General features: G+C 44.8%; 1 protein-coding gene across 3 annotated transcripts in view; it reads left to right on the top strand.

The window, feature by feature from the left end:
• Positions 1-15,915, top strand: part of PEAR1 (platelet endothelial aggregation receptor 1) — a 43,585-nt gene that overhangs the window by 14,192 nt on the left and 13,478 nt on the right. Inside the window, exons 2-6 of one of the 3 annotated variants that reach the window (XM_027871369.1) lie at positions 7,725-7,932; positions 8,836-9,022; positions 10,356-10,460; positions 13,696-13,796; positions 15,555-15,647. In XM_027871369.1, coding sequence (XP_027727170.1) covers positions 8,916-9,022; positions 10,356-10,460; positions 13,696-13,796; positions 15,555-15,647 — 406 coding nt within the window. In that variant the 5' untranslated portion in view covers positions 7,725-7,932; positions 8,836-8,915. Of the gene's footprint in view, positions 1-7,543; positions 7,618-7,724; positions 7,933-8,835; positions 9,023-10,355; positions 10,461-13,695; positions 13,797-15,554; positions 15,648-15,915 lie in introns of those variants that run through there. The other 2 variants (XM_027871370.1, XM_027871368.1) reach the window with 2 other exon arrangements.

Here is a 15,915-nt window from a genome sequence, read left to right as displayed (position 1 = left end):
AAATGTAAAATGATTCCCATTTTACAGCTAAAGAAACTGAGGCAGAGATCAAGTGACTTGACCAGGATCATACACTTAGGAAGTATCTAAGGCTCAGGTCTCCCTGACTAGAGGCCCACTGTTCTATTATCTGGGCTACCTAGCTGCCTATATGAAGCCATAGAAGGACAGGAATTCGCTTCTTCAGAGAAAAACCCTGCACCAATGAACTCACAGCTCCTTAAAGTATTGAGACAAGTCATATGGAAGAAGAATTAGATTTGTTCTACTCAACCCCAGAGGATAGAATTAGGACCAATGGGTGGAAATTATAGGGACAAAGATTTTCGCTCCACAGAAAGGAATATGCCCTAATGATCACAGCTGCCAATAGATGCACCAATGAAATGGGCTCCCTTCCAGCTCCACACCTAGGACCCAGAGGAGAAAGGCTGGAAGGTGTGGAAAGCCAGCTTGGGAGTCAGGAAGACCTAGTTGGTTCAAGCTCTGCCTCTGTCAAACCAACTATGTGACAATGGACAAGTCCCTTAATCCATTGTAACCCTAGGCACTGTCTCAGATATAAATGAATTACAAATGAGTTGCAAATCTGCACCAGGGAAAGGAGTTTCCATACCAGGAGCTTCTTTCATAGATGAAATCATGAGTCTAGACCAAATAAAACCAGGCAAAACGAATGTAGAACAATCTACCTAGAGAAATTGACCATTTCTGGTCTGCCATTTGTCAAGGACATTCTAGGCAGAATTTATTATTTAGGCAAGGGTTAGACTAAATGGTATCTGAGGTATCTGAGGTATTCCAGCTATAAAAGTGCTTAAGCCAGTACTTTAACTAATGACCAAGCTCAGTGCAATTTCCATCAAATCAGGATGATGGGATACTGAGATACGGGTCCATCAGTACAGGATTCCAGTTCTCAGAGTGGAAATGTATAGAGCAGGCCACTCATAGGATCAGAGGCTTGGAGATGGAAGGGAACCCAGAGGTCAGTAAATCCAACCTCTGTCATAGGGCTTTAATGGCCTCTGAGTTCAGTTCTCCTTTCAGCTCTGAGCATATGGTCTTATGATCAGTCTGCTCCACACTCCTCATTTTACAGATGAGGAAACTGAGGCAGACAGCGGTTAAGTGACTCCTCTAGGGTCATAGAGCTAGCAATTGTGTGAAGTAGGATTTGAACCTCCATCTCTCTGACTTCAAGGCCAGTGATCTAAGCCATATTTCCTCCTATATGGAGGACAGTGGGGACAGTGTCTTAACTGGAAGGCTAACCTGCGTGAAGGGTCCTTCAGCAGGCTCACATTTTTTGTGTGAATGAACTAGTGGATAAAGGAATGAGTAAATAATTGGAAGAGTTAAAAGACTGGGCAAGTTTGACTGAATGAAAAAAAAAGACCAATGTAAGTGTTTCCTCATAATTTCAGGGCTGAAACAAGTTGGGGATGAGGAGGATACTGATAAGGAGACTGAACTGATTTGGTTTGGGGAGGGAATATCATGGTGGGACTTTGGCTACAGTGAGACAATTCTTGCTTTTTTGTTTGTTTGTTTGTTTGTTTTTGTTTTTTATGTGAGGCAATTGGGGTTAAGTGACTTGCCCAGAGTCACATAGCTAGGAAGTATTATGTTTCTGAGGCTGGATTTGAACTCAGGTCCTCCTGACTCCAGGGCTGGTGCTCTATCCACTGTGCCACCTAGCTATCCCAATTCTTGGTTTTTGTTTGTTTTGTTTTGTTTTTTTAATATGAGGCAATTGGGGTTAAGTAACTTGCCCAGAGTCACACAGCTAGTGAGTGTTATGTGTCTGAGGCTGGTTTTGAACTCAGGTCCTCCTGATTCCAGGGCCAGTGCTCTGTCCACTGTGCCACCTAGCTGCTCCTGCAATTCTTATTTGGGGGTCAAAAAGACTTGGGCTCAAGGGCCATCTCTGACACACGATAACTTTGGGCACAGTTGTCTTCTTTGCAAAGGCAAAGCATTTTGTACACCTTAAAATGTTGTAGACATTTGAGAGATTGTTACAGAGATATATATGAGGTGATATATGGTAAAAATATAAAGCATATATATAGGTAGCTAGGGGATGCAGTGGATAGAGTGCTGGGACTAAAATCAGAGAGGCCTGGGTTCAAATCCTGTCTCCGATTTAGTGTCAGTGACCCTGGCAAATCACTTGACCCTCTAAGACTCATTTTTCTCATTTATAAAATAGGGATAAGGGCAGAACCTAACTCACAGGGTTGTTGTGCAGATCAAAAGAGATATCTTTAAAGCACATTGCAAACCCTAAACTGTTATATAAATGCTAGTCATTATTATCATTTTCATTATTATTATTATTATTATTATTATTGCAGCTAGAAGGTATAGTGGATAGAGTACCCAACCTGAAGTCAAGAAAATTCATCTTCCTGAGTTCAAATCTGACCTCAGACACTTACCAGCGGTGTGACCCTGGGCAAGTCACTTAACCTTCTTTGCTTTAATTTCCTTATCTCTAAAATGAGCTGGAGAAGGAAATGGAAAAACCACTCCAGTATCTTTGCCAAGAAAACCTCAAAAGGGGCCACAGAGTCAGACATGACTGAAAAATAACTGAACAACACCCTGGGCAGGTCATTTAACCTTTGTCTGCCACAGTTTCCTCAACTATAAAATGCGGATAATAATAGCACCTACTTTTCAGGGTTGCCGTAAAAATCAAATGTGATGATATTTGTAAAAGCACTTAGCACAGCTCCTGGCACATAGTAGGTATTTAATAAGTGTTTGTTTCTTTCTCCCTCTTCTGAAAGTTAAACTTCTCTGGTTCCTTCAATCAATTCTCATGTAACATGATCTCAAAACTTTCATCATCCTATTTTCTGTACATTATCTAGTTTATCAGTGTTCTTCCTGAAATGTGGTGCCCAGAACTAAAAATAATACTCAGGATGTGGACTTAGTAGGGCAGAGAGTACTATGAGATTTTCATCTCCCTAGTCCTAGACACTATGCTTCTCTTAATTAAGTTCAAGGTCAATTCAAGCTTTCCAGATGCTGTATCACTCTAGTGATGTTTATTGAGCTAGCTGCCCACTAAAACTAGAGCTTGTTTCAGATGAACCACTGTTTAGACAAGCCTCCACCGTTTGTATTTGAACTCAAATATACAACATTACATTTTTTCCTATTCAGTGTAATGTTATGAGTTTTGGTCCAATGTTGCAGCCTTTAAAAATGTATTTGGATCATGCTGTTAGCCACCTACCTTTCCTAGCTTTGTGTCTTCTAAACATCTGATAGGTTGCTCTTTATTCCTTTATTCAAGTCATTGATAAGTATTTTAAATAGCATTGGGCATTCTACTAAGGTCCTCCTTCCAAGCCAATAAGTCATTAATGACTCTTTGTCCCTGCCATTCAAAGGACTCCAAATCCCCAGAGCCTTTTCCAGCTCTAAAGACCATGATCCTATGAATTAAATATGGCCGGAATGCATGGGGATATTCCCAAAGTTCTATCTTGGGCCCTTTTCTCTTTCCACACTTTCTTCCTTGATAACCTTACCTACCTTTTGACTTTAAATATCCCTTCTGCGTCGATCAGTCCCTACTCTATAGCACCAACCTCAGCTTCTTTCCAGAATTCCTGTGTTTGGATAGCTCTCTCCCTCACTATCCTACCAATCTAATCCAACAGTATTTATTATGTACCTACTATGTATAGGTCACATAGTAGGAAGTCACATGCCTACTTGATCCTCAATTGGAGATGTTCAACTGGGAGATGTTGGGTTGTCAGTACCTAACCTTCAACACATCTAAAATTGAATTTAATCTTGTCCCCTAAACCTGCTCTTCTAACTTCTCAATTTCTATGAATGGCATCACCATCCTCCCAGTGTACCAGTTCCAAAACCTCACAGTCACCATTTGCTTTGACCTGTCTTTGTCCCCCATATCCAATCCTACCAAGTCCCATCATTTCTACCTCTAAAATATCTCTGGTCATTTGATAGATGGAGGAAGGGAAGGGCGTAAGCATGTATTAGCATCTATTATGTGCCAGGCACTGAGCTAAGTGCTTTATAAACACCTCATTTGATCTTTACAACAACCCTAGGAGGTAGGTGTTATTATGATCCCCATTTTACAGATGAGGAAAGTGAAGTAGACAGAGGTTAAGTGACTTGTCAAGGATCACACCGCTAGGAAGGCTCTGAGGCTAGATTTGAACCCACGTCTTCCTGATTCCAGACCCAGCACTCTATCCTTTGGGCTACTAGCTGCCTCTGGATGAGGAAACAGAGGTTCTGAGAGTTTAAGTGACTTGTCCATAGTCATACAGTCATAAAACCAGGTCCAATGTTCTCTCCTCAGCACCATCTTGCTTCTGCAGATCTCAGGTCAGTCCCCTTTTCTAATATTCCACATTTCCTTAAGGCCTTGAAACTGACCCATCTCTACCTCCTGGTCATCTGGCCTGGGTCATTCATTTATTCACTCACATTCTCATTCCCTCATTCATTCAGTCATTTACTCAATCATTGATTCAATAAATATTGTCTGAACTGAGTACTGACTTACTGAGCTTCCACTAAGGCCCAGCCTAGCCCAGCTGCCCCACCTACTCACTGACCTCTCCCTTCACCCAAGGCTTAGATCTAACAATTCCTGTGGGGCTTGGAGACGACTGGGTGGGAGGTAGCACTGGTCAGGGCTGTAACTGCTCTACAATAGTAGGGAGCAGGGCTCCATTTGGGGGATATCCAGGTCCCCTGTTTCCATCATTGTACATTTTTATTTATCCCGTAACTATTTCTAGGGCCCCATTAGCAAAAAATTCCTTCCTATGGCCCTGGTCCTGGCCCAGCACTAGCCTGACCTGAAGGCTCCAGGGGCCTAGGAAAGTAGTGGATGGAGGCCCAGCCAGTTTCCGGTCCTGGGAATTTTCAAAACAAACTCAGCAGTTGCTCTGGGATGGGGGCTGTGAGGGAGGAGAGAGAATTGGAGAAAAAGACAGGGAGAAAATTAGAGAAAGGAAAAAGTAGGGAGTGGTACTGAAGCATTAACAGAGAGATAGAGAGATAACAGAAAGATGAGGCAGCTGGCTGTCATCTATAGGCAGGAGCTCCAAAGATTTTCTCAGACCTGCTGGGCAAAGGGGTTCTAACTAAATGCCTTCTCCCCAGGGACTGGGGAAACCAGACCCCTTTCTCCTTCCTCCTCTGCCTCTTTCTTTGCTTTCTGCCCCCCCCCCCCAGTATATTCCAGGATTTTTGTTACGTGAACAGCCACAGACTTGCTATGCTCGGAGCCTGGTCCTGCCTCTCACCCTCGTAGGGAGTGAGGTATCCTCCTCTGCACCATAAGGTCAGTCCCTGGAGACTAAGCCAAAGAGAAATGTCTCTCTTATTTCAGGCACGGGTGGTAAGATAGTTATTATAAATCAATACCATTTTAAATGATTAATAAGTACTAATAGTAGCTCAAGAGGTATAGTGGATAGAGAACAGTCCCCAGAGCCGGGAAGATTGGGTTCAGGTCTCATCCCTGACACATACTGGCTGTGTGACCCTGGACAAGTCACTTAACCTCTAATTCCACCCCAGCAACTCTCTAAAGACTATGAATTGCAATGGAGGTATTGCCCTGCATTGGGAGGAGTTTTTTCACCAGGTAGCTCCCTACACCAGCGAAATCCTAAGTCTAATCTCTATCCCTACTGATGGCTTATATGTAGATAGCATTTTCCTCACAACAACCCGTGAAGTAGGGGGGGCATGTCTAGTTATCCCCGTCTTACAGATGAGTCTCCCAACCTTGAATGACTTGCTCAAGGTCACACAGCTAGTAGGTGGTGGCATCTGAGTTTGAACCCAGCTCCCTAGACTCTGAAAAATTCAGCATTCTTATCACTAAATCCCGTTGCTTCTTTCTCTCAAATCCTGGGTCCTTGAACTCTCTCTCCAGACCTCCTCATCTTATCACCCGGCTATAGCAGGCTCTAACCGGAGCCCAGCAGGAGGGTCCCAAGGGCTCAGCGCCTCACAGTAGAGAGTGTTCTGTGCTGCTGCTGCTGCTGTCTTTCCCCTGACACACATCCTCTCTAGTCTCTGTTTCCTGTTTTCAGGTTCTGTATCCTGTGTTGCTCTTCCAGGCATCATTACCCCCTCCCCCTAACCCCCCTCGGCTTTTATGTGCTCTACTGGCCCCAGGCCATAGGGATTCTGGTCAGCCTTCCCACCTCAGATTCCTGACCCCCTACTTCTACACACTAGCCCCAGACAAGGTTGGCTCTTCCCATACCAGCTGGCCTCCCATCCCACTCAGATGAATGTCACGGGGAACTAGTGAGTGACTTCTAGGTGGAGAGAGAGAGACAGACAGACAGACAGACAGACAAACTGAGACAGAGACAGAGATAGAGAAACAGAGAGAGACAAAGAGAGACAGGGAGACAGACAGAGAGACAGAGAGATAGACAGAGACAGAGAGAGACAGACAGAGAGACAGAGAGAGACAAAGAAAGAGAGAAACAGAGAGACGAAAGAGAGACAGAGAGAGACAGAGAGAGAGAGAGGCTGGAACCAGGAGGGAGCAGGGCTATTTAGATGTGCACAGGAGACAAAGCTTATAGGGCATGGTAATTCATAGATTGTTAGAACTGAAAGGGGCCTTAGATTTCATCCAGTTAGTCAATCCCTTCATTTTAAATATCAAGAATCTAAGGCCCAAAGAGAGGCCCTATATAATGGGCAGACCTGGGATTTGAACCTGTGTCTCTTGATGACTGGTCTAATGCTTTTTCCTCTACAGCACCCTGAGGCTTTGGTGACAGTAATGTCTAAGGGGAAGCAGGGACTGGCATCACACAGCTAAAAGGTTGATGGACGGCTGGGGTGTCAGGCAGTAGAAACAAAGGATTGAGGCAAATGTGGGAGGAGGAAACTTTCATCCCCACCACGCTGAAAGAAATGAGCCACTTCCATGTCTGAAGAGGGACTTCCCAAGGGGGTAGAAGACACTTGAATGAGTCAGCAGTAGGGAGAGGCCGTCATCTCTTCTCAGGAGACCTCAAGGAATAATAATGATGGCTAGTGCTTATATAGTGCTTAAAGGTCTAGAAATGTCTTTACAAAAATCTCATTTTATCCTCACAACTCTGGAAGGTAGTTGCTGTTATTAGGTCCATATTTGCTGATGAGGAAACTGAGGCAGATAGAAGTTAAATGCTTGCCCAAGGTCACACAGCTAGTAAGTGTCTGAGGCTAGATAGCATCATCATCATCATTAATAATCATTTATATAGAACTTACTATGTGCTAGGCACTGTGCTACACATTTTATAATTATTAATTTATAATTACAATCATTTGATCTTCACAACAACCCTTTGAGGTAGTTGCTATTAATATCCCCATTTGACAGATGAGGAAAGTGAGGTAGGCAGAGGCTAAGTGACTTGCTCAGGGTCACACACCCAGTAAGTATCTGAGGCTAGATTTGAAATTAGGTCTTGCTGACTCCAGGTCCAGCGTTCTGTCCACCACACCACCTAGCTGTCCGAAGAAGGAAGAGGAGAGGGTGACCCTTCTTAGAGATGGGAAGAGGACCTTGATGACCTTCAGGGAGTATGTGGGGGTGGGGACGAGGAGGTTTTGAGATCAGGGCATCCAGCATTCCAGGGATGCTCATTGAGGATAAGCTGCCTGAAAGTGGGACCTCACTTTCTTCCCAGAAACAAAAAATGACAAGCAGATGTGGCTGCCTTGGGGGGTATGGAGAGAGGAGTTATATCAACAGAATCTGAAAGCCAGGCCGGGGGCAGAGGGCTACGGGTAGAGGAGCAGCTCGTTAAACTGATCCCCTTCTTAGCCCATGAGCTGTTCTCCTGAGACAACGACCTCATGTGAGGGTCCTGATTCTCTTCCCAGCCTGTGCACCGGGTGAGGTTGTGTGTGTGAGTGTGTGTGTATAGGGGAGGGGTGCACAGCACAGAAGATTCTAGAACTCTGTGATCCTTAAGCACCTTTTAGGTTTAAGGCCTTGAGAGGAGAGGAGAGCTTCCCCTGAGTTCAAATCTCAGCTTTGTCACTTATTCCAACCATTCCTGCTTAGTGGGAAAGGGGAGATGGACAGAGACTTAGGAAGGCTAAATCCTAGGGACCAGGTCCCAAGTGGATGAAGCTATAGGGTCGGATGCCTGAGCTTCTTTTAAGGGTCAGGGGATGGAGGGATTGAGAGCTGGCGGAGAGTGTAAAAATCATTTAAGCCATCTCCCTCATTATGCAGATGAGGAAACTGAGGCCCCCAAGACTTTCCCAAAGCACAAAGCTAGTAATTTTCCAAGCTGGAACTTGAAATAGGGGAACCTCTCCTCTTCAAATAGCATAAGTAATCGAAGATCGCAGTCTCTTAGAACCTTGATGGGGTAGGAAGCTTTAGAATCCCCCTAACCTAAGCCCCTGCCCAACACATACTTTCTTGCTGCAATAGATCCAACAAATGGTGAACCAGCTACTATTTAAATCCCACCAGTAATGGGGAGTTTACTATGGTTTACTATACTTACCTACTATATTAAGGCTATAACATTAAGCCTAAAACATTTCTGCAACTTCACTTTGTTGCTCCTAGCTCTGTGCTCTGCGGCCAAAATAACCCTTGACATGATTGAAGTCAGGGACTGTCCTCCTTCTTCCCCCAACACCAAAAGCCTTCTCTTTTCTGAGTTAAGTACCCCCACTCCTTAGCCTTCTTTTTCATGTGATGATAATAATGAAAACTAACACATATGAGACTTTACTGTTAATAAGTCTTCCGAGTGTATTATTATTCCCGTTTTGCAGATGAGGAAACTGAAGTCTAGAGAATTTAAGTGACTTATCCAAGGTCATACAGTGAAGTTTCCAGACCCTTAGGTGGCCCCATGCTGTCCAGGACACTGCCACAACTGACTGTTCTCTTCTTCCTCCTGCTCGGACTGGGCAGCCCTCTCAACCCTAATGATCCCAACGTCTGCAGCTACTGGGAAAGGTGAGAGAGGAAGACCCCTGACTGATCCTGGGCCATTATCAATACCAAAGACCCCTCCCCTTCCTGGTTTATCACCCCTTCCTTTCACAGACCCTTTCACAACTGCCCTTTCTCATCTTTGCTTTTCTGTCCTCATTTCTACTCTATTCCTATCTTGGATCCTATCTCTCCCTACTATTATCTCTTTCCTCTTCCCTCAAACTTTATTTCTGTTCCCATCTGTCTCTGACCTAATCTCTGTTCTTACCCTTATTTTCATTTCTGTCGGTCTCAATTTGTTTCTTTATCTACTTCTCAGTCTCTATACCTACCCCTCTCCTAAATCTCTCTTTTTCTAGTATGTCATCATTATTGCCATATCTTTCTTTTTATTCTATCTTTCTGCTTCTATCTCAGAGTTTGTCTCTGCCTTGGTACCATCCCTGTCTCTGTGCCATCTCTATAAGGATCCCTGTGTCTTTCACTACCCTTGTCTCTGTCCCCCCTCTCTGTCACTGAGGTAGGCACTGGGGGATTTGTTAAGAATTGTCATAACCCAGTTGGGACCATGGAAGGAAAGGAGGCAGGTGATGGGAGGGACAAAGAAAAGAGAAGAGAGAAAAAGGATCATAGAACAGAGTTTGGCTCCAAATGCCCAATATGAGATGGGACTGGAAGTTTGACCTGGGCCTGGGTTATGAATTCCAGATGTGTTGGGAGGGTAGGACAAGGGAGGGAGAAGGTGGAGTCCAGATATCAAGAAAATGGTTCCATATGAGTATTTTGAGGGGAAACTACCTTAAGTATTCCAGATGTTGGGGGAGGTGTCTAAGACATTACCCCCCCCAAACATCCCATCTAACTATGAAAATCTTTGAATCTGGAGTTCTGGAATTGAGGAATGATGAGTGAAGTTCTCCAAGTTTTCAAAGAGAAAGAGAGAAGGGGGGGCGGGGAGAGAGAGAGGATTCATTTATCCTCTTGTTATCTCTCAGATTAGGTAACTATTTCTGATGTTCATGATGGAGCTAATCCAAATACTGGGGAATTATTTCAGATGTTAGGGTAGATTTAAAAATATTTAAGCTTGGAGAAGATTCCCCACATGTAACCTAAAGGATATAGTGCCTTGACTCAAAGTCCAATCCATACCTTAAATCCAACCCCAAGGTTAGGGAGTCCAATAATCCCATTTAAGGATAAAGCAGCTGAAGCCCAGATTGGGGAGTAGGGTGAAGTGATTTACCAGGGTCATATAGCGGAGTTATTGACAGAGTCAGGACTTGTAACTGGGTCTTTTGATGCCCTGGTTAGGGGGGCTATGCCGTGTTGACTCTGTTTTCTTCCACCCTAGTTACACCACCACAATGAAAGAATCCTACTCTCATCCCTACACCCAACTCCCCACTGAGCCCTGCAACCAGCCTTGGGGGAATGATCATTCCTGTCCTCAGCCCAAGTAAGTACTTCCCCTAATCAATCAGCCTTCAAGGAGAAAGGCTCTAGGGGTCTGGGATGCTCTGGACTTCTAGGTGTCTGCCCTGCTCCTGCCTCCTTCTCTTGATCAGCAATCACTCTGTTGTCATTTTTTTTTTTCCAGTTGTGCTTGATTCTTCATGACCCCATTTAGGTTTTCTTGGCAAAGAAACCATTTTCTTCTCCAGCTCATCTTACAGATGAGGAAACTGAGGCAAACAGAGTTAAGCTCAGGGTCACACAGCTAGTGAGTGTCTGAGGTCAGATTTGAACTCAGAAAGATGAGTCTTGCTCACTTCAGGCCAGGCGCTCTGTGCACTATGGCGCCACCTAGCTGCCCCAGCAATCACTTATTAAGTGCCTATGATGTGCCAAGCCTTGTACTAGATACAAAGACAAAAGTGTTCCAATCCCTGCCCTCAAGGAGCTTACATTCTACCTAAGCGAATTATGTGCCCCTTCTCTGATAATAATGGTACTTAACAGTTATATGTCATTCACCATGTACCAGGCCCTGTGCTTTACAATTATTATGTCATTTGATCCTTGCAACAGCCCTGGGAGGTAGGTGCTATTATTATCCTCATTTTACAGATAAGGAAATGAAGGCAAACTGAGCTTAAAGGACTCGTCCAGGGTCACAAAGCTAGTGTCCGAAGCAGGATTTGAACTCAGGACTTTTATACTTTAGGCCCAGCACTCTATCCAGTGAGCCACTCTGATGCATCAGTCCTCCCTTCTGAGCAAACAAGGCTTTGCAAGAAGGTGTTTTGAGATCCTCTATTAAGAAGGGTTCTTAACTTGGGGTTTATGGACCCATTTCAGAGGAGTCTATGATGGGGGCAGCTAGATGGCACAGTGGATAGAGCACCAGCCCTGAAGTCAGGAGGAACTGAGTTCAAATCTGGCGTCAGACCAAACACTTGACACCAGTTGTGTGACCCTGGGCAAGTCACTTAACCCCAATTGCCAAAAACAAATAAAAAACTAGGAGTCTATGAACTTGGAAGGGAAAAGATAAATTGCATCTTTATTTTCACTAATCTCTAACTGAAATTGAACATTCCTTTCAATTCTTTGAAATCATGATTCTGAGAAGAGGTCCATGACAGACAAAAAGATTAAGAAACCCCTTATACCTGCTTATACCTAAGCACAACTCCTTTGTACTACAGTCCCACCCAAGGGCCATCAAGGAGTGGGGTAACTTACTACCAGCAAGACAAGCCATACTATTTTGGGATGGCTCTAACTGGTGGGAAGTTCTTCCTCACATTCCACCAAAATCTGCCTTCAAATAACCACTTCTAACTATTGCTTCTGGTCCTGGTTTCTATGGTCAATTGAATTCGATAAGCATTTAAGTAAGTACCTATGAATGTGCAAGGCTGGTGGAAACCTAGCACAATGGACAGAAGGCTGGTCTCATCAGAGGAAGTCCTAACTTTAAATTCCTGCCTCTGACACATACTGAGTGTGCAACCAGGCAAGTTATGTAACCTTTAAGTGCCCCAGACAATGCTCTAGGACTCTTAAATTGCAGAGCAGGGGCTGATCTGCCTTGGTAGAAGGAGTTTCTTCTAAGGAAACTATCTTCTATCAGTGAAGTCCCAGTGCTTGTCCCTATCCTCTTAAGATGGTATCGGTCCTAATGGAGATACAGAGACAAAAATTAAAAAAAAAAAAAGAAAACCAGTCCCATTGTCAATAAATGTACTTTCTATTAGAAGATATAATTCATAAAACAAGAAAATTTGAGAAGGGAGAGAGCACTCATAAGTACAGCATAGGAAGGAAGAAAGGCTTCAAGAATGAGGTGGTACCTAAGGTGAGCCTTGAAAGAAACTTCCAATTCTAAGATGAAGAGGTACAAGTCTTTCCGGGTTTTTCTGAAATCTGCCTGTTGTGAGGAGTTTTAAATAAGAAGCTGAGGAGTTTATATTTTATTGGATAGGTAACAGGTAGCCATTGAAGACTTTTGAGATTGAGTGGAATGGTCACAATTATGATTTAGGCGAGTTATTTTGGCAGTTGTGTGGAGGATGGGTTAGAGAGGTGGGAGACTGGGGGCTATCTTAATGGTTCAGGCAAGGAGCCCTGGGGGGCCTGAATCAGGGAGGTGGTTGTATGAAGAAAAGGGGTTGGGTAAGAGAGATGTCAGGGAGATAGACTGGATGAGCCTTGACAGCTAATTAAATGTGTGCTATGGGGAAGAGGGAAGAGTCCAGATTCCTGAGTTTGGGGTCCTGGGTGATCAGAAGGATGCTATGACCCTGGACAGAAATAGGGAAAATTGCAAGAGAGAGCAGGTTTAAGGGCAAATAATGAGTTCTCTTCTGAATCTGCCAAGTTAGAGATTCCAACAGGGCGTCTAAGGAGAGAAGTCTGGCAGGCGGTTGGTGAGTTGAAGAGAGATTGAGGCTGGATACATCGATCTGAGAGTCATAGGACCATAGCTTCAGGATTGGAAGGGACCTTGTACCTAGCCTAGTGACTGGCACTTAAGATAGGCACTTAAGAAATAACGTGTTGAGTCATCCATTGTCTAGTCTCATCTCCCCATTTTACATCTGAGGAAACTGAGGCCCAGAGAGGTGACTTGCTCAAGGTCTCACAAGTAGTTAAGTGGCAGAGAAAGGAGTCAAACTTGGGTCCTCTGATTCTAAATCCGTACAACCTTTCAATATGTTGACTTATGGAACATGTAGTCCATTAAAATGTTAGATCTTTATCACATGAACTATTAATTAGTCATCTTCCTCTCCATCCTGTCCTTGTGCTGTTGATTTTTTTTTTTACCCCAAATGGTATACTTTCACCTTACTAGTCATATCATCTAGCCATCTGCCTTTGGAAAAGACGGTTCCCAGTCTGTCTCACAACAGATAGACTCTGGTGGGGGGGAAGGATATGTGTACTAGTGTGTGGTCCAAGTGTGACATTGTTTGTGATTCTGGTATTAGGAGATGGGGAGTGCAGTTCTCCTAGTTTCCAAATAGCCCCAGAGAGAGAGAGAGAGAGAGAGAGAGAGAGAGAGAGAGAGAGAGAGATTCATTTGCCCTTTTGTTTCCTCTCAGATCAGACAGTTGGGAAGTCCTCCTTCAAATCAAACGCCAATTGCTCTTACTGCAGTCTGAATGGATTTCCTCCTCCTCCAAACCCTGAGGATGCAGGGAGGTCTTTCCCCTCTCTCCTCATTCTCTTCCTTCTGATCCTAGGATTGTGTACCGCACAGCTTATCGCCAGGCAGTGAAGGTGGATCACCGGAGGCGCCTACGCTGCTGCCAGGGATACTATGAGAGCAGCGGAGCTTGTGTCCGTGAGTCTACCCAGACCCCACCCCCTCCTACGCACCCCAGAATCTTGGCCTTGCCTACCACATCTGGCCCCCAACCATCCCCAGATGTGCTGAGTTAGCAGGAAATGGGCCAGAGAGGTGGGAGGTTCAAGGCAATAGGGAAATATTGACTTACGGAATGTGAGCAAAGTTTGGCCCCAGCCCTTCAATGGGGCCTAACTTATTGACCCCAAGCCCCACTGCCTTCCCTGGCAGATAGTGTGGGTGCCTCTGTCTCTCCCTCCATTCTTCTTTCTGGATTCCTTTTCTTGCTTTCCCTGGCCATCTATATCTTCCTTTCTCCCTCCTGCCTCCTTCCCTCCCTCCCTTTCTTCCTCCCTTCTGCTTCCTTCCTTCCTTCTTTGTTTCCTTCCCTCATTTTCTTTCCTTCTTTCTCCCTTCTTTCCTTCCTTTCTCTCTCCCCCCTTCTCTCCCTACCTTCTCTCCCTACCTTCTCTGTCTCCCTCCCTCCTTCCATCTTTCTCTCTTTCTCTGTCTCTCTTCCTCTCCCTCCTTTCCTCTGCCTGACTCTATCTCTTTCTCCTTTACCTCCTTCTTAATCTCTCTCTCTCTCTCTCTGTCTCTCTCTGTCTCGCTCTGTCTCTCTCTCTCTGGTGGCCTAGGGCCAGATCTTGGCTCTGTCACATATGACAGTGAGGCTCAGCCTCTCTGAGAGACTCTATTTTCCCATGAGCAGATGAGAATATTAATTTTACTATTCACCTCTCTGAGTTGTTGTGAGGAAAGCGCTTTACAAAGCTTACAATTATGGGTTATTATCACTGTCTTTCTATCTTTGTTTCTGTATCTCTTTCACATCCTATCTGTTTTTATCCATGTGTGCCTCTCTCTGTATGTCCCCATCTTTGTCTCCCTTTCTCTGTCTTTCTCCTCATTTTTTGTACTATCTCTCCCTTAGTTCCCTCACTCCCTTTTCCTTGGCCCCTCCAAGGATCCCTGCCCTACTTTATCTTTTTCCAGCTTCACCCTTCTTCTGCTTCCAGAGCCTCTTCCTTTTCTCCCCAAGCCCAGCTGGAATGTCAGCCCTTCAAACTGGATCCCAAAGGTGGCACTCCTTGCCCTAAGCTCTCAGCAAGGTGTTCTCTAGACCACTGCTTGGGGAATCAGGGGAAGATTGAAAAGGTCCAAATCCTGGAATCTTTCCAAGTTCTCACCCTGAATTGCTACAACTGTCTAAGCCCCATGCTGGCTGAGTTCTTGGAAATGAGAGGCAGTAGTGGAAATAACCCAGGTCTCAGAGTCAGGAGGCCTCCTTTCTTTCTTTCTTTTCTTTTTTTTCTTTTTCTTTTCTTTTCTTTTTTTTTGGTGAGGCAATCTGAGTTAAGTGACTTGCCTAGGGCCACACAGCTAGTAAGTATTATGGGTCTGAGGCTGGATTTGAACTCAGGTCCTCCTAACTCCAGGGCTGGTGCTCTATCCACTGTGCCACCTACCTGCCCCAGAAGATCTCCTTTCTCCTGGCTCTGGTACATACTGGCTGTAAGCCTTTGTAAAAGACATATTACTTCTCTGATGCTCATTTCCTTCATTCATTACATGGGGATAAATATGTCTGCCCGACAAATGTCACAAGGTTAATGTGAGGAAAGTGGCACAGAGAGGGGTTATTCTGATCGTCTGAGGTAGCTGGAGATGGGGCTGGACTTTGGTACCTTTGGGGAACAAGGGGCAAGTCTGTCCCCTTCACCACTCTTTCCCTCCTGCTCCCCCCCACCCCAGCCGTGTGTTCTCAGGAGTGTGTCCATGGCCGATGCGTTGCTCCAGATCGATGCCAATGTGAGAACGGATGGAGGGGGGATGACTGCTCTTCCTGTGAGTATCCCCAGTTGTGCCCTCTCTTGTCCATACCCTCCCAGAACCCCTCTTTATCATGGAAGAACCCCAGGGAGATTCAGGAGGAGAGGAGGGGGTGATGGATGGGGATTATGAGGAAAATCAGGGAGTTGGAACTGGAACCCAAAGCAAGGTTGGACAACTCTAAGGATTAGAAAAAAGGGAGACACAAAGCAGCAGAAATAGAGAGAAAATAAGAGAGAGAGAGAGAGAGAGAGAGAGAGAGAGAGAGAGAGAGAGAGAGAGA

The sequence above is a fragment of the Vombatus ursinus genome, unplaced genomic scaffold (genome assembly GCF_900497805.2).
Source record: "Vombatus ursinus unplaced genomic scaffold, bare-nosed wombat genome assembly UNPS02014798.1, whole genome shotgun sequence".
Classification (NCBI taxonomy): Eukaryota; Metazoa; Chordata; class Mammalia; order Diprotodontia; family Vombatidae; genus Vombatus; species Vombatus ursinus.
The sequence above is the reverse complement of the archived record's forward strand: the minus strand, read 5'-3'. Positions and strand labels throughout refer to the sequence as shown.